Genomic DNA, 24,814 nt, shown 5'->3' on the forward strand with positions numbered 1-24,814 from the left:
GATTTTCCAACTCAATACTTTGACACCGTATGGACTTAATATGGAGATTATGTACTCTTGCTTTCTATGATAATTGGCAACTTGGGCTGCAAGTTGTTTCATGACTCAGTACCCTCCAGCTGGCTCTAGTTAGTACATTGATTGATTTGGCCCCAAATTGAGTTATATACACAGTTGCTGTTTATTCAATCATGAGTCCGTTAACACCACCTTCTTCTCAAGCCCTCAGAGAATGAGTTTGGTTCCTGCAATTTTCTGTAAGTAAAAAGTCATTGTATTGTGTATATATTGCCAATTGTGATTTATTTTGGCTGTGTAATTCATTTTATTTTACACTTACAGTGTATCCAGTCTGAATTTTTGTATGCCCAAGATGAAGTGAGTTCTCTCACGAAACGGGTTAATGACAATTGCCTGCACATCCCCGTCGGCGTTGTTGGATAAATCTTGAATTTTGGGACTGGGAATGTGATTACATCTTCCACGATTCTCTCCATGGGCTTCCATTCAAAATTTTTTTTGCATGTTGCACTTTAAATGAAAGCAAGGAACTGTACGGACTGTAAAGACTTGTTTGAACTACATATGTGCTGTATATGATTATACTGTGTATTTCTGTATTGTATATATTTGAACACATCGCACTTTGCATTTTGCACTTTTACATGTGGACAGGAATATATGTACATTCGTTATAGTGGTGTCCTGGTATTGTGTGGTTTCTTCGCAACAATTGTTCCAGGGCCGCCCGTGGTTTTTCCAGTGTTAGTCTGTAGTAGCAAAATCAAAAAGAGTTCAGCAGCACCACCTAGACTAGCCAATTCCACTGCAGCACAAGCCTTCGATAACCACAGTCCTCCCCACCAGATGCATCTGACAAAGAGATCTGTGGTCCTCGAAAGCCCACGCCAGGTGCCACTGGACTCCCCCTGACCCCGCCTCTGTAAAGGAAATCAGTTACCTGTGATAATGAGATAACCATTCATAGTCCCTATTCAGTCCCAGCTTGACAGAGTCAAATTTGCATATGAATTCCAATTCAGCAGCTTCCCATTGGATTTTGTTTTTGAAAGGTTTCTGTTGAACTACAGCGACCTTTAAGTCTTTGATGGAATGTCCTGGTAGATTGAAGTGTTCTCCCACTGGTTTCTGGACGTTGCCATTTCTAATGTCAGATTTGTGTCCATTTATTCTTTTGCGTAGAGGTTGGCTGGTTTGTCCAATATACAGAGCAGAAGGACATTGTTGGCACATTTCTCGTGAAACTTTTGGTAGTTTAACATTTCTTATCCCAAACATTTCTTATCCCCAATAGTAGCATGTGTTCCTATTTGGCATCATGGTCTCCCCTCCTGCTTCATCTTCCTTCCTCCTTGATAAAATACGTAGGTGGTCCCACCCAATCAGGAATTATGCAGTTAGTGCAATACTCAAACCACACTATTTGGCCAATTAGATTTGAAATAGTGAAGGAAATTTTAACTGAATAAACATGAGAAGTATGCTGGAGAACTTCGTAAAAGAAAGCAACATATTTTTGGCAATCCAAAAAGAAAGAATAGTTTAAACGGAGACTTACTCAGATGCTTCATCTTATGCTAAACTCCGTGCTATTCACACACATGCACATACGCGTGCTCGTGTGTGTATGTGAGAGAGAGAGGCAGGAGGGTGTGTGTGTGTGTGAGAGAGAGAGTTTGCCTTCTAAGTCATTCATCCAGTATTTTCAACAGGAAACTCTACTTTTCAAGAATAAAAGTTGTATCGTGTCTGAATGCCAGACTAGCAAGATTGCCTATGGTGTCTTTCTAGACAGTCAGGTGCTATCACTGAGGAGGCCTTTGATTAGTTGTTCGTTGGCCAAGCATTGGACAGTGGCACTATCTGAAACAAACACTCTTCAACATACTTCTTGTGTAAATTTAGACCAAAATATTTGTCAGATTCTTTTTTGCCTTGGATATGCCTGTCATTTGGCAGCTTATTGGAAAGCCACAGTAGATTTGGAGGGCACAGGGGAAGTAAGGGGAAGATTAAGGTTCTTCCTAATGGTTTCAAGTAGAAGGAGTTAGAGTATCATCTACTTGTCAGCCATTTTGGTGAAACAAATTACTGACAGTAACTCCTAATTATCTAGTTTGTGACACTAGTAGAATATTTTGATTTTCATCTCTCTCTCTCTCTCTCTCTCTCTCTCTCTCTCTCTCCCACCTCCCCACCCTAGCTTTCTACAACTATGATGCCAGGGGGCCAGATGAGCTGTCTTTACAGATAGGAGACACGGTGCACATACTGGAAACACATGAAGGTGAGTGGTACAATTCTGGTTTTCCTACACGGTTATGTAGTCTTTATTGTGAGTGGGAGTCAGTGAATATATTTTCCTGTTTTAGTCACTGAGTTCTATTTTGAAAACAAATTAAACACTGAAGAATTTAAATATGCTCAAAATTATGCCATCACTTCAAATAATAAGGCATGTAGCAGTATCTAATGAATAACATTTCAAAGATGCATTTTGGGGGGGAGGGTTTGCAGACAGCAAGATTTATATTTGTGTGGCTTAATTTGTATGGATCTCTGGTAGCATCAGTTGAGCTGTAAAAAAGAAGATAAGATGTTCCAAGGATATATCCTCAGATATAGTATATAGGGCCCTTCATTTAAAAGGTGTTAGTCTCCGGAACTGAAAATATAAATATATTTATCTTCCAAAATCCTTATGTTCCTGTGTATGGTAGTAGTATTCTGCTTATTCAGTCTTTTTCAAACACAGTATTTTTATTTTCATCCCCTCCATTGTGAAGTTCAAAAGTGAATCAGTATTAGTGTATGGTTACAAGCTCTTCAAAAAATTTGCGCTGTATTTAACTCTTACTAATATTTTGAACATTTTGTATACAGCCATGAAGAACAGTAAGAATATATTGAGCTGTTATTTCTGGCGTCCATCCAGCACAGTGGTTGTTTGCCTTCCTTTAAATGTGATCTGCTATCAAGCCCTTTTCTGTGTATCCAGACATCAATATTAAGGGCTAAAATCCAAATGGTGGCAGGTGTACAAGTTTTATTGAAAACCCCCCTCCGCCTAGTTCTTTCCAAGTTTGGCACCTTTTTCTCTTTCTCATCAATATGCATGTTTGCTTGCTCTTCTCTAACTTTTTTTCCTGACCTTTACAGACCCAAATAAAGAATGCAGCTGCACCATTTCTACTAACACTTTACAGCTCTAGAAAGGCTACTTGCATAAAATGCACAGTGGGGGAGGGGGATCTCTATCACAGTTGATAGCAGGAGGTGTGCCCTTCCTATCTCATTTGTTAATTTTAAAAGTCAGCCTCTGTTGCATGCCTCACCACTGCAATGACACATGCAAACTTGTGTAGCTGCATAAATTGGACTCTGGATCTGTAGTGAGCATATGTAATGAGTAAGCTTCTGTTTGTATCAGACAGAGACCTTTGGTGGGCCCAGTATTTTCTGAAGAGATGAAACTATTCGGTGTTGGTTTAGATGTGTTTTCTGTTCCCTGCTTTAACTGGTAGCTAGTGTATAGTTGCAGTAAATATACACGAATTCTCTGATGGTCCAGGGGGACAGTCCCAACCTCTGTGAAGAAGCTTTTCCCTGGAGGCAGTTAGGGTTAAATTTTCTGATGACTCCTAGTGAGGGGGTGGGGCAGCTTTTCCCTCAATCTCCCAGTTTCAGTCCTGTTTGGCTAGCAGACAGGTGATCATTAACTACACTCATTAAAGAGCTCAGTGACTCTTCCCCCCCCCCAACCTGCCTCATTTGAGGGTCTGTCAGGAAGGTATTTTCTTTCAGCCACTGCTGGGAGCAGGGCTGTCCCTTGAAGGTCAACCCTCCTGACCCAGTTTCTCTCCCCTGTGGCTCTGAGCTTCAGCCAGTAGTTTTCCCCTGTTGCTTACTCCAAGCTTGTGGAGGAGCAGTGATGGCTAGTCCTACCTTTGGTGCCATCCAACTATTGGCCAGGGCAAAGACTTCTAATGTCATGTTGCATTGTAATACCTGGCTGTATAGCTGGGAAGTGGACCCCATCTCCATTGGCTGGCTAGCATTCCGTTCAAAGGGATCATCCTCTTTAGGGACACTGTAAGACAAATACCTGGTGGAGGACAAAGACAAGAAGGTATTGCCAAATTGCAGGAAGGAGGGTAAGCCAAAAAAGAAATTCCAGCCTTTTCACAATTCCAGACCCCAAACTAGCCCCAGATCTTTAAGAACTAAGAGCAAATGGCAGCAATCCAAGTCCTATCTGAGCCCACAGAAGGAGGAAAGAAAAACATCTCACCCTGATATTATCCCCTTTGTGGTTTCTCAGGACTGGAGGCTGTCTGTTACACTTTGTGCATATCTGGCAATAATCTATCTGTAACCAGTGTTTTTGGACAGTGTCTCCAAGGGTTATGTCCTGGGAATCAAGTACTTGCCCCCAAACAAATTTGTGCAAGTTCCTAGGTATCATTCCTCACCTAAGTAACATCTGCTTCTTCAGCCATAGATCATCTACTAAAAATAGGGCAATAGAACATACGAAACTCTTCAAATTGCTAAAGATAGAAGAGGAAAAAGTAAAGGTGACAGAAATAGAATCAGAATTCTAAATGCAGATTTTCAGTGACTTGCACACAGAGACAAAGAGATCTGTTACAATAACTAGTGCAAAGAAATAGAAGAGAAAACAAAAGTGGAAGAACAAGAGATCTGTTCCACAAAATCCAGGACATCAAATGCAAACTATGAATAGGGATGCGGAAAGATCAACATGGAAATAAGTATCTGAGCACAGCAAAATAGAGGAAAGATGGAAACAATGCACTGAAGAACTATACAGAAATGATGGGGAAAGAATCTTTTAACAAAGACCTTTAGATTATAGAAAGTGAAATGAAAGCTGCACTTAAAGCAGTTGGGGGAAACAAGTCATCAAGAGTAGATAGTATACCAATAGAGCTATTTCAAGCTATAGAAACTGAGTCCATCAAAATCTTAACAAGAATCTGGTGGCAAATATGGAAAACAAAAGAATGGCTCACAGACTGGAAACACTCAGTCTACATTCCACTTCCAAAAAAAGGGGATGCCAATGAGTGCAGCAAATTACCAGACCGTCGCACTAATTTCCCATGCAAGTAATGTGATGCTCAAAATTCTAAAACAAAAGCTCTTACCATATATGGAATGAGAAATGCAAGATGTTCAAGCTGGATTTACAAAAGGAAGAGGCACTAGAGATCACACTGCAAATTTACCTTGGCTAATGGAGCATACCAGGGAATTTCAGAAGAAAATCAGCCTGTGTTTTATACATTACAGTAAAGCTTTTGACTGTGTAGATCATGATAAGCTATGCCACAACACCTGATTGTTTTGATGTGCAACCTGTACTCTGGACAAGAAGCTATTGTCAGGAAAGAATATGGGGCAACACAACGGATTCCAGCTGGCAAAGGTGTCAGGCAAGTATGTATATTATCTCCATATCTGTTCAAAAGATATACAGAACATATCATATGAAAAACTGGATTAGATTTAGAAGAAGCTGGAATGAAGTTTGGTGGAAGGGAATATTAACAATTTGAGATATGCTAATGACTCTCTACTGGAAGAAAACCGTGAAGACTTGAAATGACTACTGAAGAAGGTTAAAGGAGAAAGCGCCAAAGCAGGATTTCAGCTGACCATCAAGAAGATAAAAGTAATGATTTCTGAGGAATAACACAATTTTAAAGTTGATAATGAAGAAATTGAAATTAAAGTTTCAAAACCTCAATCCTCAACAAAAGGGTGACTGTGCGCAAAAAATCATAAGGAGATTGAGCCTTGGAATGGCAACCATGAAGGAACCTGAAAAGATCCTCTAGGATAAGTATGTGTTGCTGGAGACCAAGATCAAGATAATTCACACTGTAGTATTCCCCATTAATGTGTATGGGTGTGAGAGGTGGACACTGAAGAAAGCTGACGCTGACACTGAAGAAAGACAAATAAATGGGTTCTAGATAAGATTAAGCCTGAGTACTCCCTAGAAGTTAAAATGATGAGACTGAGGCTATCATATTTTGGCCACATGAGAAGACAAGACTCACTCGAAAAGACAATAATGCTAGGAAAAGTAGAAGGCAGTAGAAAAAGAAGACAATCCAAAATGAGATGGCTTGACTCAATAAAGGAGGCCACGTCCTCCAGTTTGCAAGATGTGAGCAAGGCTGTTAATGATAGGATGATTTGGAGGGTCTTCATAAGTCAGAAGCAACTTGACAGTACATACCACTCACAGAGCAGCTACCAGTGGACTAGGGCTTTATTCCATCCTTTTTCTAGTTCTGAAGAAAAATGTAGGTGCATGGACGATTTTTGACTTGAAATGGCTGAATAGACAAATAAAAAAGAAGTAATTCAGTCCATAAAGGGATTCAGTCCATAAAGGGGATTTCTTGACCTTGGTGGATCAGATTAAAGCTTACCTCCATATGCCAATTGTTGGTATGCCCCCCCTCCCAAAGTTCCATTGCATCACTTACATAGGGAAATCACTTTCAGTACCAAGCATTCCCTTTTGGATTGAAGATGACCTCCTGAGTCTTCTCAAAAGTTCTTTTTCCTCTGGTGGTCTTGTTCTGGATTCAGGGATTTGTCAATCTTTCTGTATCTGGATGACATCCTCATCAGGTCTCTCTCCTTCCCCCCAGGGGCTGGCTAACTTGGAATGGACCATGGCCTGCCTTCAGGCTCACAGGTTTGTAATCAACCAGGAGAACATCTGCCCGGTTCCATCTCAGTGTATTCTCCTGTATACCTCTCAGGAAATGGTTTTTCTGTTTCAGGATGTGGATGTTGGTCCAAGAGTTCAGTCAGAAGTGATAAGAGAATATTTTGACCCAGGCAAGGCTCCTTGGCATGCTGGTGTCCTATCAAGATGTGGTTCCCTAAGCCAGACTTCATGCCCACCCCCTACAAACACACATTTCTGCCTTTCCAGAACAAGGTCGCACAATGTCACTGACTTTCTATTTTACTTCCAAACCAAAATCTTGGGTGGTGGACCTCCCAGGCCAGGTTTCAGTAGGGATCTGCCCTGAGGAAGCTGCCCAGAACCTTGGTCACTGCAGACACTAGTCGTCAGGATTGGGGTTGATGTAATTCAACATCATGGCATATTGGCTCAGTCAAAGAAAACGCATCCAGAAAGAGTGGAAGATGAACATCAAAGTGTTTCATTCTATTTGCCTGAGGTTTGGAAAAATGAATGTAGGTCTCTTTGAATCAGCAAACAATCCTTTGATCCCTAAGGTTTTCTCCAGACGGAATGTCCTCAAGTAATGGGAATAGATATTGTAAATTGCCAGTATGCTATTGTATGTTTTTCCTGCAGGGCAGCTTTTCCAGAAGGTGATCCAGAGGGTAGTGGATCACAAAACAGAGGTGGTCCAGGTTGTTGCATTCTGACCTTGCTGGGTGTGCTTCCAAGATCTGATTTGGTGGTCCTTCTAATCCGCCATGGCAGCTCCTGAGGAGAGAGGGACTGTCTTTCTCAGGGGGCCATTCTTTATCCTCAACTGGATTTGTTAAAGCCGACAGCTGGGAGACTTAGCAGCAGTGTTTTAGGGAAATGGGTTAGTCTGCTGAAGGCATTGACACCCCAGCAGCTTCAAGGAGGTTCGCCAATAGAGTGTATAAGAACACCTGGCAAATAATCTGTTCCTGGTGTGAGAAGAAATCTTTTGATGCTCTTAGGACTCAGGTTGAGGATCTTTTGAGGTTCCTCCAGGCTGGGCTAGATAAGGGCTTCAGCACCAGTGCCATCAAACACCATGTAGCGTCCCTTTCCACAGTAATAGGGGCTAAGAAAGTGTGAGGCTTCTCTTCCTATCCACATGTCATGAGTGTCTTCTGAGGGGTGGGTCTGCTCAATCCCTCCAGTAGTTCAAAAGTTTTCCACGTGGAACTGAATACAGTTCTCAAGGCATTCTCCAGGGCACCTTTTGAGCTTATGGCCATGTGTCCACTGAAGGAACTCATGTTCAAAACTGTCTTTTTAGCGGGAATTACACCTGCCCAAAGGATCTCTGATTTTTGTGCTCTTTTTGTAGTGTGTGTCTTCCACAATGACAAGGTTTGTCTTCCACAATGACAAGGTGGTTCTGCAGATGGATCCAGCCTTTATTCCCAGAATCAGTTCCTGTTTTCACAAATTGGAGGAGATTGTTCTAAGTCCAAACATCCGCAGGAAAGGGAGTAACATTGTTTGGATATCAATAGAGCTTTGAGTTTTTATATTAATGGGACTAAGGTTGTGGGGAAGTCTGATTCCCTGTTTCTCCTTTAGAAAGTCCTCTGTGATTCCAGGGTTTTGGTGAACTAGGAACTGTATTGCTCTGGCTTATAAGGCTAGGGGTTGGAACCTTAGTGGGGGTTATGGCTCATTCTTTTAGGGGAACAGGCACCTCTGCTGCTTATAGGGTTTTTCCTTCTTTACATACGGTCTGCTGGCCAGTTACATAGACGTCTGTACATACTTCACTCAACATTACTGCATTGACAAGAAGGTGTCCTTCTTTAGAATTTCCTTTGGCCTACCCTGGAGTACGTTGCTTTTGTACATACCACTGGTTATAAGTGCCCTGCTCTGGACCACCAGAGAATAAAAAGTTTATTAACTTATCACTAAGTTCCTTTCTTGGTGGTCTTAGGATGGGGCAGTCAATCAGTATTTACTGTCAGAGTCCAGAGGGGAGACTCTTGGAGCATGGTTCTTAGTTATTTTCTCCTCTTTTCTTAATGTCATGTTTTTGTTGGCTGGAGTTTTAGTATGTGTTTTAAAGTTATTGGGAGTTTATGGCTTCTTTTTTTTTTTTTTAAGAAATTTTATTGGGTGAGTAAAAATTAATATTACAGATTTTCAATTAAAACCCTCACTTCCATATTCTCCCACCCTTTCCCCTCCCCCTTAATCTAAGACTTCCAACAGTTTTCCAACCCGCTGTCTGAATCTACTACTTATATCCCCTTCTCTTTTCTTAACTATCTTAACACACTAGTAAAATAGATAATATATATTAGATTGAACAAAACCTAACATCAAACTATCAGTTACATTATGTTTCTAACTTATATCCTCTCTTCTCAGTATCTCCTCCTTTCTGCAAAATTAATAGTTATCTAACAACCATAATTGTCCCTTAACATCCCACTTCTTTTCCAAATACTGTTTCAGTTTACCCCAGTCATTAAGAAATTCTTCTGGATTCTGTTCTCTCAACTTTCTCATCATGGGAGTTTATGGCTTCTTGATTGGCCTGGGCGATTGAAAAAGAAGCCCCCCTTACTGTCATCAAAAAGCTTAATGGGGAGGGTCGGTGGCTCAGTGGTAGAGCCATCTGCTTTGCGTATAGAAGTTATGCAACAGGTTTAATCTCTGGTGTCTCCAGTTAAAAGGACTAGGTAGGAGGTGATTTGAACGACCTTTACCTGAGAACTTAGAGAGCCACTGCCAGTCTGAGTAGGCAATATTGACCTTGATAGGCCAAGGGTCTGATTCAGTATAAGGCAGCTTCTTGTGTGACTCTGACTACCTCCAGACTGGAGCTTCTTCCCATTGGTTGTGACTGCTGCACCCTAGAATCACTGAGAAAAGGACTTCTCAGTAAGTGGACAAACTTTCCATTCTTTATATTCTGTATAACATAGTACCACTTGTACCAGTATAAGTGTCACTGCAGCAGCCTTTAACTGTATCAATACCTGCCAATGGGAGAACTCTGTATTCCTGTGTGCGTGTAAAATGTGTACAGCTGCAGTTTGTATAATTAGGATCTTTGCTGTCATGCATGCTTTGGCTCTTGTTGGAGATGTAATGGGGTGGGGGAGTGACTTTAGACTTCATTAGCTGGCGGTTACAGTCTCATTACACAGTGCTATCCGTGCGACTGGTTGAAGTGTGAACCTCTTAAAAGATGGAATGATTATGGCTCCTAATTGGTGAAGGGCTCACCAGAAACTGAAAGTTTTACAGTGTCATCTTGCCGTGTTTTGGCATTCCAGAGTTCATTCTTCATACATTTCAGCAAACTGAGTGCTGCTGCTTTTCTGTCGAATGATATTCTTTCCTGTAACTTCTACTGAGAAGTGATACTACATTTCACATTGTTTCAAAATACTGCATATAGCCATATAGTTCCAGAGGAGTTTTACGTAGCTGGTGTAGGTCATCAGTTCCCAAAGTCATTCATAGTCCAAGGGAGCCTGGAAGGTTTGCTGATCAAATCCATTTATGCTGTTGCATTCTTCAGGTTTTTTTAGCATTGTTTCACCACTAAACTTCTCTAATTCACTTCTTTGAAAATATGTATGCAAAGTGAAAATCTTCAAATACTATATAAATCACCCTTTGTATGCAGTTTGTATGTGCAGAGTCCTGGGATTCTGCTTTTGTGTTTATTCATATGCATCTATTTTATTAAAAAAGTGACCAAATGTGTTAAAGGCACAAAGCTGAATTAAAGTATATGGCCTCAAAGCATTAGGTAAAATGTGTGTGTGTGTGTGTGTGTGTGTGTGTGTGTGTGTGTGTGTGACTTCGCATTAAAGCATGAAAAAGGAATGAATGCTGCATGCCGTCATTTTTTAAAAAAAATAATGTATTTCAAACCATTCTAGCATGCTTTCCCTTGTCGTTGAGAAACTTTTTTGGGCAGAACTTTGAGATCTCCTTTCTTGCCCTGAGAAATGGTATACCAGCCTAGACAACTGTACTGCAGTTCAGCTGTATTCAGTTTAACCTAATGTAGTTAAGTTGCATTTTCTGTGTTTAATGTTTGATAGACTATATTAGGCTGGATTCTGGAGATGCTCTTGAGCCAGTCAGCTTCTAAAATATTAATGACTGGTACTCTCAGATTTTAAATGAATCTTCTTAATCACCTAGTATTTAATTTTCTTCTTCATTGACTAGTTAATAACATGTTTCTTTGAAATGCCAAAAGAAACAAGTAGGTCAACTTTGCTATACTATTTTCAATCGAGGTGGTTAAACTTGCTGACATTGGTACTTCCTATCTAGTCACAGAAGGCTTCTTATGACTTTTGACACCACAATTGTTAAATCATCTAATCACTGATATGTGGGAATAATGTTTTATTTAGGTTGGACCATGGAATCACAATTGCCATTCAGATTCGTTAATTGCACTTATGAAGAACCAGGCACTTGAGAGCTTGTTTCTCAGTTGAGACTACTGAGGCTAATTATTCTTTTCTCTGAAGGGAGAATGAGTTTTTAAATTAAGAGATTTTAGCTGAGTAGTGAATCATGCAGTTTTGTACAGTCTACCAGCATCTTTCACTGATGACTAAAGAACCATTTAGTTGGTCTGTGAGCTACTGGTAATTATGTGGTCAACGTTTTCTAAATTGTCTTTGTCTATTAAAAGTTTGCCTTACTGTAGTATTAAACTCAAACTCTTATTAAATAAATGGGGAAGAAATATGCTCTTTGGAACCACTGTGGCCCAGCATTAAGCTTTGTCTTTCTTTTTAAATATATAAAGAGTTTTATTTAAAAGATAGTAAAGTACATAATAAGAAGATTATACAGGTTCTAGATTAAAGACTAAATTGAAACGTATACAATCATGTATAAACAATAAGTATGTAAACAGTACATATAGAATAGTTTTGGGAGTTACAAGCAATACAAACAACCAAAAATCTTGTATATTTAGCATCTCTAAGCCTAGATACATTATTTTGCTTTCCCTCTCATTCCCTCTACTTAGCATATTTTAATTATGTGAACTTGTATATCATTTATTTTCTGCCTAGGTAATAAAAAATGTCCTTCCATTTTCCCCAGAATTCGGTTATCAATTTATTTTTTAAATAGGTAGTCAGTTTGGCCATAGAGACATATTCATAAATCTTATCTCTCCACTCTGGGAGCCCAGAACAAGTATCTGTTTTCCATTTTGCTGCAAATAGTACTTGCTGCCGTCACCATATCATAGAAGAGATCTTCTCTTTCTTTTCTCACATTAAATAGTAAAATATTTAAGAGCATACTTTTGAATTCAAATCTGAGCTTGAGAATCTTTTGCATCTCTTCATGTATCTTTATCCAATATTTTCGTTTTTCCTTGCAAGTAGGGGTGTGTGCTTTGGGTATCCAATTCAGGTAAAATATCCGAATCAGGCTCTATTCGGAAAGCTTCGGTATGCTGGCCCCAATTCGGAAATACCGACTCAAAGCTTCCAGAAACATCGGGGCCCCAGGGGTTAAGTTTAAAGAGCCCTTTTGCAAGCGACAGGGCCCTTTAAACTTACTCTTTCCCCACCCTTAACCCTCACCCCCACTTACCTGGCACCGTGCTGGAGGAGGTGGCCCTCTCTGCTGGCCAGCCACACTGGCCGCGGCTGCATGGCAGTGGCAGGGAAGGCCTTCTTCGCTGGCCAGTGGCACATTGCCTCAGCCTTCTTTCTGACCAGGTAAGTGGGGTGGGTGGGTGGGGTGAGAATTTAAGGGTGGGGGTAGGCCTCCCCCTCCCCACTTCCCCATCACTTTAGTATGCTCTGAATCTTTACTGAGCATGCCGCTTCGGATTTCAGGTTTTTCCTAAGCTTTTCCCTAATCTTTTTCAAGTGCACACTCCTACTTGCAATTCCATCAAATATGGTAACATGTTGCATCCATACGCTTACATTTCCAACAGTGTCCACTGTAGCCCTTACTAATTCTCGCAATATCTTTGGGAGTAGTGTACCATCTAAAAAACATTTTATACCAATTTTCTCTTAGTAACTGATAGTCTAAGTTTTATATCCTTAGTCCAAAATTTTCCTATAAGTCCATCATAATAGTTTACCCAAAATTTTGCATCCATTTTATCATACAAGTTTTAACTTGCTCCATTTCTGTGTGATATTGCAATAATATTTTGCAATACCTAAGAGATGCTACAAGTCTCCAGATATTAATAATTCATATTGTGTTTTTTCTCTCAGCCTACCACCTTCTTTGAGAATTTGATCCTTCAGTCTTGATACTATTTGGTAATAAATCAGCCATGGAACATATTTGCTTTGGGCCCGGAATTCTTTCTAGGTTTTTATGTTTCCTTCTTTGTCTATCATTGATTCGTAGCTAAATTGATCAATTCTGTTTTTCACGGCTGCGTCATGGTAGGCATTAATTGGCGACATCAGTGGGGAGATTGGAACCATAGTTTGAGCAATCCATCTCTTATAAATTGGGTCCCATCCTGTTTATGAATGAGTTTACACGATTTCTTTGACCATAAATAATTATGGATACCTTCTTTAGTGTCCACTGTCTGATATGTCTGCTACTTGGATTTATAATGTAGTCTGTTATCCAAACTAATGCTGCTGCTTGATGACACAATTTAATTGGTACAGCCAATCCTCCTCGGTTTTTGTTGTCTTGCAATACTTTAAGTCTTATCCTTGGTTTTTTTCCTTTCCATATGAAGTCATTTATTACTTTCTGCCACTTATTGAAAATCTTTTGTTCTATATAAATTGGAATAATTTGAAATAAGAAATTCAGTTTAGGTAGAATATTCATTTTAACAGCTGCAATTCTTTCTAGCCCTGAAATATTTAATTTTTGCCATCTCTGCAAGTCTTCAGTAATTCCTGTCCAAACATTTTTATAGTTATCTTTATAAAGGTTCTCATTTTGTGATGATACATTTATCCCTAAACATTTTATTGGCTTTGTAGTAATGGTACAGTCTGTTATGTTTCCATCTTTTCACATTCCTCTTTCGTTGTCGAGCGTAACATTATCTTTTTCTTCTTATTTAATTTATATCTAGAATGCTGCCCAACTCTTAATATTTGTTCCATTATATGCATCAGGGAGGTATGTGGATTTGTCACTGATATGACAACATCGTCTGCATAACTTTTTATCATATATATATCTTTCCCCAACATTAAGCTTTGTCTTTTGAACAACGGAGTTCACATACTAGTTCAGGTACACACTCATTGGAAAGCCCTGAAGAGTCATTGCCAGAACCCTCTGCATGCCGAACTTTAAATTTAAACTTTACAGTTTAAAACTAACAAATTAATCAAGCATTCTATATAGTTACTTACCCCATTCCAGGAAGGAAGACCAGTGGATGGGTGGCTGTGGGTGTAGTCAAAGGTAGGTGAATACCCTATATTCCTGTTTGTATTATATTTCTCATTCTGGACCCATTTAATTGGCTGAATGTCACTTAATAATCCACGGGGGTAGTCTTTTCCTAGCTTTGGCCACTAGTTGTTACTTGCAACTGTTGATTAGAGCTAGCTAATTATTGGAAGCTGTTATCCTGTTAATTAGCTTCAGAAAATACCAGCTTCTCTGAGGTAATGGATAATGATTTAAATCATTCAGCATTAAATTACGCATGCATCTTGATAGGTGCCCCCAAAATAATTTTGTTGAAAATCCATTCACTCTTTTTAATCAAGAAGGAAGCTCTTTCACTTTTACTTTCTGTCTCCAGTTCTATTTAACAGAGTAGTGGGTAGGCAAGAGATCCATCCCTCAGGTGTATTGTATTCCAATAATCTCTCTTACTTGAGGCAGGGAAGCCCTCTGCATTGCTTGCTCGGAAAAAAAAACTAGTTTAATTGGAAGAAATTAGTGGTGTAGATACGTGCTGTAGTCTTTTTACCATCTTTGTTATAACATTTGTCTCTGGCCTCTCTAGAGGATCACACAGAGAAAGGGCCAATATTTACTGAGATGACATACAGAACAGTTTACAATGCAGGTTTGCCTGCCAATTTTGTGCTGAATTGAGTACAGTTCATATGTGAAATCCCTCCCAATTTGCCTGGCACAGTACCATCACTGCATGTCAATGACTATTGTGTGCGGGATTTTTTTAATTAAACAGTCACACTAAAACAGAATGAACTTGGTAGCAATAAAAGCCCATAGTGCTGATCGCTTGCAGATGTGTTGTGTATGGGGGGGGGCTCAATTAATGAGAAATTACCCCTCTATTTGCCTGGTGTGGCATCCTGCCTCCACAAACGTGAGAAACGTTTTGATGGGCTGAAATAATTATACTACATTAGGGTTGTCAGTGAGGAAAATCTCTATAGCTGGGGGAGGGGGAGAATCTTCTGGCTCATTCATGTTGAGTGTTTTGGAGAAGGGGCATAAATTTTCACTGCAGTAGGTAATGCAAAAAATCCTGTTAAAAGTTTATTTATTTAAATAACCATCCAGTCATCAGTAAGTATCTTTGATTTATTATTTCTGTATTTCTGGTCTGTTAAGCAGGCAATCATAGTTATCTGCTGTTTATGTCTTTCAGAGCAGGCCTAGCCTGATTAAGCACATTGGGTAGCTGCATTAGACAGCACTTTGTAGGTCAACTTAGGATAAATAGGTGGTATATAAGCAGCTTGTTGGATCCAGAAGCTGCATGGATTTGATATTTACTAAAGGTGAAGATCTCATAAGAAATTGTGTATTGAATGAAGGAAGCCTTGTTGGTACCAGTGCAAGGTAAAAGATTGCTAGGTCTCAGAAGTTGCATGCTTGCAAAAGTGTGGTACAATGGGAATGAAGGAAGGTGGATACAGCACATATTTTGTCTGAAAAAGTCTACTATAGAGATGGGCACAAACTGAAATACGAACCGAAATTCATGACAAACCAGGCTGGTTTGTGGTTCATGAACCAGTGGTTCGTCAGATCCCATTTCTGGTTTCTTTGGTTCATTTTTCATCACTGCAGACAGCCTGGCGCTGATCAATCAGTTTCCTAGACAACAGGGGATGGACTTCCTGCATACCTTCTGCTGACCTGGAAGTGACCTCCTGCTGATCCAGAAGTGGTGATTTGCTGGCCGGGAAGTGACATTTTCATGAACCAAAACGAACCAATTTGTGAACTGGGGCAGGTTCATGGAATTTCGTTGTTCGTTGTTCGTAGTTCGTGAAATGTGACGAACCACGAACTGCATGGTTCATTTTTTTCTGGTTTGTGCCTGTCTCTACTCTGCTATATCAAACCAGAACTTCAGCACTTTTAATCTAACCAATACAAAAAGTGCTTCAGTTGGTTCTGGTAGAGGGCATTATTTTATACTCTTGAGTTCTGGCATAACAGCCCTGAACATCATCATATGTAGAATATGGTTCTGGTGATCCCATGTGAAACTAGAAGCAATGATAGTGAAAAGGTGCAAAAAAGGCAGCTAAATAGAGCAAGTATTAGCTGCCTTTTAGTTTAAGGCAGATAATTAGAAACTTGATAAATGTTTGCAGTGCTATGAACAAAACCGGGAGAATGTATATTTCTCTCATTAGAACTAGAGCAGAACAAAACGGCAGGCTTTATAATTAATTTGTGGAATTTGCTCCCACCTGTAATTTTAGGAATCCCAGGTTCTCTTCTGAAAAGTCATGACAGAGACTTTGAAATTTTATGATGCCACCTTTGGTATCAGTAAGTTCTCAGGACAGATAATGATTTAAAGAAAAGTTCAAAGTAAGTGCTGATTTGTACATAAAATGCTGAACTAGGTGTGCAGAAATAATTCACTATTTTGGAAATACTGACTATTCCATTTACAGGCAGGAAAAGTGGAATATTAATTGCACTGAGGATGGACATTTTATAAAACAGGACGTCTCTTGCTTTGTTTTTGTGCTACTGTTTTTGAAAAGCAGACTTTTTTTTGTCAGAGATTGAACTGTAATAGATTAGTATCTTACACAGAGATTATGTGAAATTGTAAACAACCTACTTTTCAATTAGCTAAGATTAGCTAACAATAGCTAAGAAATTCTGTCTTCTAGGTTGGTACAGAGGCTACACTTTAAGGAAAAAATCTAAAAAAGTAAGTATTCTGTTTCCATAGTAACTAGGTGTATGTGTGTTTTTGGTATTTCTTTAGAGATTCTGTTCTCTGTTGAAAGTTTTTATTGAAAGATAAATTAGAACTATGAAATTCATGTTGAAATATCTAAATGCTGATGAAGTTGGCCTCATGTTTTGTTAAAATACTAGATTACTCATAACATGAAATTGCTTCTTGAAAAATGATAAGCACTCTTATGATATATTCTGCCATTCTCTAGAAAAATGACTTGTTGATTAGCCTGAAGACATACTTATTTTTTTATTTGTTTACAGCCATCTTTATCAGATGGGAAAGGCATAGTTAACATTTATGTTAGGTTTGAATTCTAATTTTAATAGCTATTTAAACAAAGTTAAATATTACCTTCTCTGTCTGGAGAAAAGACTGCTGAGCTATTAAAGTATTTTGATGATGGAAAATTTACAGGATCCAGTTTATTCAACTGAACTCAGACCTTGTGGGATGACTTTCTGATTCTCCTACCCATTTTGTGGTTCTTGCAGACTAGCATCACAGCCCAACATACTTAAAAAATGAATTTAAATGGAACTTGTATCTTAGTGGCATACATTGCCTCTCTGTGGTTGAATCCCTCATAGGTAACCTGTTTCATAAGATTCAATCAAGCAGGTTCTGACATTTATTTCAGGAATTTTATTTAAAGCAAACCATTGTAGTAATCTGTCATTCATCCTCTTCAGAGTGTGGGTTAGGGATGCCAGACCCCCGCCAGGGGTGGGGGATCCCCCACCCCTGTCCCCACACCCGGCCCCCGCTTACCTGACCAACGGGGGGAGCACACATTCCATGCATGCTCCCCTGTGGTGCTGTGCACTCCGTGCACTGCAGCCACCTGGATTGGGCCCATTTTGGGCTGGATCAGGCCCGGATTGGGGCCGCTGTGGAGCACAGGAGCGCTTCCGCACTCTGCAGTGTCTCCAATACTGGCCCCTGCGGAGCGTGGGTGCGCTTCCAGGGGCCACATGATGATGTCACTTCCCGGAAGTGATGTCATCGTGCTTGCGGTTGCGCACAAGCACACCTCCCACCCCTGCAGGTAAGTGCCAGGCCCCAATCCCCTGCTGGGAGGTTGAGGGAGCCTGGCAAACCTAGTATGGGTCCACACAGCTGCCATTAGATTTCAAAGGGGGCTTGCCAGGGATCTGCTGCTTCAAGTCTCCCTTGGGCATGCAGAATTCTTTGCATGCTGTTTTGGATCTAACCTCGATGTTTCTAGCAATTCAGTCATGTTTTGGGCCATAGTCTGTTAAAATCATGTAGGAATATTGCAATCCTGGTCTTGTGAATTAATTAGATTTGTTTCAAATGCCAGTGAGGTAGCCATTTTTAAGTTGTTGTAGCAGAGCAAAAAGGGAATCTTGTGGCACCTTGAAGATTAAGGTGGGTTCTAGCCCACAAAGGCATAAATCTGTAAATCTTTAAAGCAGTGGTTCTGGAACAAGTCTAGATTTACTTGATATGGTGACCCAATTTAAAAAAACAACAGCATGCACAAATAAATAAAATTGCAAAACCCTGGGATTTTTGCAGGTTTTGTAACCTGCTTTTGGGTCAGTACCCACAGGTTTAAGAATATTACTTTAAAGTACAACACAACTCCTTTTTGTTCAGGGTTAAGTATTTTTAGTAGAATGAGCTAATATCAGTAAGCAGTTTTGTTACATATTCAAAAACATAGGAAGAATGGAAATATAAAAGTTAAGTAACATTTGTAGAAAAATAAATTTAAATAATGAAATTAACAACTAAAATAACAATAACATTTTAATTCTTTTTCTCATTCAAGGGCATATTTCCTGCTTCTTATATTCAGCTTAAAGAAGCAATAGTAGAAGGAAAGGGGTAAGTTTTGAGCTATAATGGCTAATAGATGGAAATTACAGTGGTCGTTTTGTTTGTACTTATTAATTGATAACCATGAATGAAGTAGAACCAGTGTGGTGTAGTGCTTAGAGGGTTGAACTAGGATCTGGGAGAACCAGGTTCAAAACTCCACTCTAGAAGCTTGCTAGGTGACCATGGGCCAGTCACCCAATCACATCCTAACCTACCTCACAGGGTGGTCACTGTAAGGCTAAAATGGAGGAGGGAAGAACTATGCAAGCTGCTTTGGGTCTTACTTGGGTGAAAGGTGGGGTATAAATGAACAGATGCATAACGTTGATTTTCTGCTTTGAAAATCAGAGTTAAGCAGAGGGAACAATGATGAGGACAGAAGAAACTTCAAATTTATGACATTTCAACTTAGCAGTGTTAAGTGACACCATGCACGATCCCTCACTTGATTGATATTCTCTGGAATATTACCCTTAATTTCAATGTTTGAGATTCTTGATGAAATGAGAACCTTTATTCTAAACTAGGGGTGTGCAGGGCCAGGGTGATTCGGATTTCCCAATTCAGATTACCCGAATTGGGGAAAAAATTCAGAATAAAGGGAAAGATTCGAGTTTGCTTCGTAAAGATTCGGCCATTATTTTCATTGGGGAACATGCTTCCGGCTTTCCAGGAGCCCCGGGGGGGGGGGGGCATTTTCTTTACGATGCAAACTCCTAACTCTCCTCTAATGACCCCCCAAATTTCAGAACGATTGGACTTGGATTGGATAGAGAAGGTGTCTCTATCCTCCTCCATTCTCCATTATTCCCTATGGGGAAAAACAAGTCATTTTCTAGGTGGCTTGGGGTGGCATTTTGCAAGCAAAATGCACCCAATTTTCAGGGGACCTGCTCCTACCTGTCCTACCATGCTCTCCCCAAGTTTTAGGGAGATAGCACTTTGGGGGGCATATTATTGCCCCCCAAAGGTGGTTCTCCCACCACACCATTTTATTTCTACTGTGGGGAAGACTCCCACACCGCATAAACACATGGATTGTGGCTGCCAACGGCTGCAGCCACAGTCCGGCTACTATACACCCCAAGCAGCCCCTCAGAACCACACCTCCCCCCCAAAAAAAACTAACCACCCCTGCAGTAACTGGCCAGCCACTCTTCATTGGTTCCTGTTGTAGGAAAATACAGACTCCCACAGCAAGAACACATGGAATGTCGCATCCATGGCCACAGGCATAATTCCCCTTTCAATCTAACCCCCAGCAGGCCCACAGACACTCACCCCCAAGTTCCCCACCATCCCCAGAGCAGGCTGGCCAGCTATTCTCCATTGTTCCCTATGATGGGAACTTACCTTCACACCAGAGAACACACGCACGCACGCACGCACACGCACACACGCGCGCGCGTGCACGCGCACACACACACACACACACACACACACACACACACACACACACACACACACACACACACACACTGATTGTTCTCTATGATGAGAACTTTTAAACTGTCTTTCCCAGGGCAAATGCACAGACCAGGGGTGCCTCAGCAGGGGGCACACTCCTGAGTGCAATCTCATCCCTGGGAAAGCACACCTGAACCACAGACACGCACCTCCAAGTTCCCCACCACCCCCACAGCAGGCTGGCCAGCCACTCCCCATTGTTCCCTATGATGGGAACTTACCTTCACACTAGAGAATAACACATACATACACACACACTGAATTAAGTTCAAAAAATATATATTTTTTAGTTTTCAGTTACAGCATTAAAGGCACGTGACACTAGTGTCACATCACAACAGTCTCCTAGACAGTACCACAACTCTCCTCACACCAGAGAATCAAACACACACCCATTGAATTACTTGCAAAAGCATTTTATTTTTTGGCTTTAAGTTACACAGCATGGAAGGCATATCACAGCATATCACAGCAGTCTCCTAGACAGTAGTACCACAACTATCCTCACACCAGAGAATCAAACACACACACAATTGCTTGCAAAAACAATTTATATCTTGGAGTTCCTGGGCGGAGGGTGGGAGACAGCATACAACTACAGCAGTACAATATTTATAACCTCCCCCCCTCCCAACATAACCATAGTGACTCCAAGGGAACCAAATCATAGTGTCACACATCCATTCCACCCAAAACAAACTGAACTGGGGAAACTCTTGCAACTTAGTCCAGCAGAACCATTGTCATTTCCTGCAGCTGGGCTCTCAGTTCAGCCAGTGTGGAAACACTACAGAGCAGAACAGTATCTAGCCACAAGCACAACACAATGGCATTTGCAGAGCACAGTTGCAGAGGTCCCCCCACCCCCGCCAGCTTCAGGCTGAACTGGAAACCACCTGTGAGGTAGTGTTGGGATGTAGCCTTCATCATCAGCTGGCGCCCACCCACACCATTCCTACTAACCCCACTCCTCCCACCCCGTCAATATGAATGAACATTTTAACTTTAACAGCAACAACATTTTACAACATTTTACAACATTAAACAACATTCTCCTCAGCAGCATAGCTAAGTTTGGCTGCTACTCTGAGTTTCTTGCTGTGTTAGTGTGAGTCCCTAACCTAACCAATTCCTATCTAACCTGTCTCTCCCTCCACTGGCAATCAACATTTCTGGGGCCAGTTATCAATTATCAGAATAAATTTGTGCCCACGGGGCCTGTGACAGTTTTGGATTTTTTTTCCTGTTGGGGGTGGGGAGGCCAAATTGCAGGGTGCATTCCCTTTGCCACCGAGTTCCATCCTCCTCCTGTTAGATTTCTTTCTACTTCTAAGTTTACTGTAGGGAAGAGCACGATTCCCCAGGTCCTGGAATCGCAGAGGATGCAGGCCACAAGGAGGGCTCACCTCATTCACTCTGGAAGTCCACTCCTGAAAAATCGAAGAGCCGAGAGTTGAACTTCAGGAAGACCAACTGGTCAACTCTCCATGGGAGAAGGCGAGAGCAATGTGGGCTGACAATGTTGCCTGCATAAGAAAAGACGCACTCACTCTCCACGCTCATCGGAGGGCATGAGAGGAGCTGCTGCACCTCGAAGGGAGAGGTATGGCCAGACCATCTCCTTCTTGGCCAAGCAGCTCAGCGGATTGTTGGACAGCAACTCGCAGGACTCCGCAAGGTAGTCCCTGACCACTGCCTCTGCTGAATCCTTTCTCACATGACTCATGATTGCAGAGAGGCCAACGGCCCACCGGAGCATCTCCATCTCCATAGGCAGCCCGGTGGTGGCTGCAGGGGGAGTCTGCTCAGAAGGGGCGCGAGAGGGACCCACAGGGCTGGGCCCCTCGCCCGTCCCCTCTGATGACAGGTGGCCCCTCTTGGCCTGCCTTCGCTTCTTCCACGCACAGAGGGCATCTCTGGCTTGGGTGAGGTTCCCGTCCTGCTTGGTGAAAGTGCCCTTACTGCACGGGTCGCACATGGTCGCCAACATGTACGACTGCTTCTGCATGAGAGCCATTAGCATGGCAGCTATGCCCTGCTGTAGCCTTCTCATGAGCATGCGCACCGCTGAAACACTGTCTGCACGTGGTGCATCTGGGTCCACAAAGGAGACCGATGAACTCTGGAGCGTGTGCACCAGAGGAATGAGCAGACCCAGGGTTTCCATGTCAGATGAGACCGCTTCAGTGAAGTCCTTGAAGGGCTTCAGGACCTCTACTGTCAGGGATATGGTGAGACAATTCTCCTGGCTGAACTCACCCACCTGATTTGCACTGTCGTTCTCTGAGAGCCACGCCTCAAGTGCTCTCCAGCACGACACAGGTGGAGTTCCAGCAAGTGACTATGTCAGGAATCAGGACATGCTCCGGCACGCCTGCCCTGGCCTGCTTCTGGCGCAGTTCATGAGTGGACTTCACACTGCGTGAGAAATGACCCATGAGCCTCCAACATTCTTGCAGGAGATACTGGAGGTCACGAGTTGCGGGGTCCTGGGGTTCCGGGGAGGAGCCCAACCCAAGCGCAGCTTTCACCACAGTATATGCACTTGTGGCTCACCTGCCACGCCGCTGCCCTCATGTTTTGGCCACCATCCATCACCATGAATCCCATGGTGATGGTGCCCTCGCCTATCCAGCGATCCAACTCCCTCCTCCAAGTGACCGCGATGTTCTCCGCCGTGTGTGACACATCGAGAACCTCGGCATAGAGCAAGGCCTTGCGGTAGCCAGCCCAGCAATCTCCCATCCATCCCTGCCTAACACTGGACACCTCACCCCCACTCTGAAGGTCTTCGGGTTGCCACCAGCGAGCAGTAAGTGAGAGGTACGCATGCTGCGCACTAGAGCAGGTCCAGATGTCGGATGTGAACTGCACAGTTCTCCCGGCAGCGGAGGATAACTGTCCCTTCATGTGGTCCCTGGCAGCCCGGAAAAATGAGGGCACCACGGTCCTGCTCAGTGTCGTGCAAGCAGGGATCATGTACCAGGGATAGACATCACGGAGCAGCCCCTGGAAGGTGAAGTGGAGAACGGCTGACCATCTACCACTCTGGGCAGACTAGCGCCTTGTGTACCAAGCATCTCCATCAGAGAGGCTTGGCATCCCTGCGCTACAGGAACCCATGGGGGGAGAGCACCAGAGGAGCCTGTCTCCTTCTGGCTAGCTTGCATCCATGTGGTGCCACTTGAACTGTCCCCCTGAAGAAGCACCGCCTGGTGTTGCCTCTTCAGGTGGTTCCGCATTCCAGACGTGGAGAGATGTTTCACATCCTTCCCGCGACTGATCTGTTGCCTACAATGCCGGCACTGGGCAAACCAAGGGTCCTCCTTTCTCTGGAAGTGACTCCAGATATCGGAGGTAATGGGGGCCGCACGCTGCTCAGGGGAGGCGCTTCCGGGGGCCCCAGGAGCAGACACACCGTGTCTCACTCTCGGCTGGGCAGTTGGAGATGGATAAGGATGAAGGGGCAGAGCTGTGGGCTCTTCCACCACAATCTCTTCCTCTTCCTCCAGCACCCTCTCCTCCTGCACAGCCGTGAGAGGCCTGCTGTTGGCCTCAGAGAAAATGGGAGGAACACCCAGCAGGAGGTTCCTCCTGCAGTTCCTACAACATCCTTTGGGTCCCTGGGGTGAGCGGGAATGCGGGAAAAGTCATGTGCCCCATGTCCATCCCAGGAGACACCACATGCTGCCCCTCCTCCAGCTGCTGGGTCTCAACAGCTGGAGAAGGGGGAGCCTCAGCAGTAGGCCCCCGCCCAATGCCAGCCCCTGCCTCAGACACCTGGGTTGGGGGTGGCCCTCCAGTAGCTGCCTCAGGAAAGAGGGCCTTGTGAACCCTCTTCCTGTCACCAGAAGCCAGGCTGGTGAATGGCAGCAGCGCAGGGGAGGGCCTCCTCCGTTCAGATTGGGGGATAGCCGCAGCACTCCCCTTCCCCTCCCCTCCACCCCTCTAGACTTACCGCTGGCCTTTCCCCCGGGGCCCCTCTCAGCTTTCCTATCTGTCATTCTTTCCCCTCCTTGAACCTACACTAACTACCTGTTTTTAAATTTCTATAAAAGAACCCCAAATTTACAATTTAGCTTCAAAACCTATCTACCTATTTCTAAACTTATGTTTCTTGTGGCTCTGTTACTACTGGAGATGGTCAGTCAAATATCTTTTTAAACGGCCCTATTTAGTTTTGGGAACCTAAACCTATACAACAGCTGAATTCCTCTTCAGGAATCAAGCTGGCCCTAAACCTCAATATAAAGGAAAGCCTATACAAAAACCATGCCCGGCCTGGCTCCAAGGGCACCACAGGTGGGCAGGGAAACCCTACTTAAGGGACTACTATTGGGCAGCCTATTTATATTTGAACAGAACCCAACCTAACTCTTACTGATTCTTTTCCTACAGAAGCCTATTTAATGGGGAAACCTAGGCTTTGTTCCCTAACAATTTATTTTATAGGGCAATATTATTAAATGACAGAAGCCTACCACTAGCCTACCTAACTTACAAGTCCACTATTTAAATCAAAACTAATTTCTCTGAGGAAACCAAAGTAAACTTACCAAACACTGCTGGAA

At 42.5% G+C, this 24,814-nt stretch overlaps 1 protein-coding gene across 1 annotated transcript in view; it reads left to right on the forward strand.

Annotated features, from left to right (window-relative positions):
• The window catches only part of DOCK1 (dedicator of cytokinesis 1), a 602,286-nt gene that overhangs the window by 58,963 nt on the left and 518,509 nt on the right, over positions 1 to 24,814 (forward strand). The window contains exons 2-4 of the mRNA XM_054984271.1: positions 2,225 to 2,308; positions 16,855 to 16,895; positions 18,727 to 18,782. Coding sequence (XP_054840246.1) covers positions 2,225 to 2,308; positions 16,855 to 16,895; positions 18,727 to 18,782 — 181 coding nt within the window. The remainder of the gene's footprint in view (positions 1 to 2,224; positions 2,309 to 16,854; positions 16,896 to 18,726; positions 18,783 to 24,814) is intronic.

Source organism: Eublepharis macularius, chromosome 6 (genome assembly GCF_028583425.1).
Source record: "Eublepharis macularius isolate TG4126 chromosome 6, MPM_Emac_v1.0, whole genome shotgun sequence".
NCBI classification, from domain to species: domain Eukaryota; kingdom Metazoa; phylum Chordata; class Lepidosauria; order Squamata; family Eublepharidae; genus Eublepharis; species Eublepharis macularius.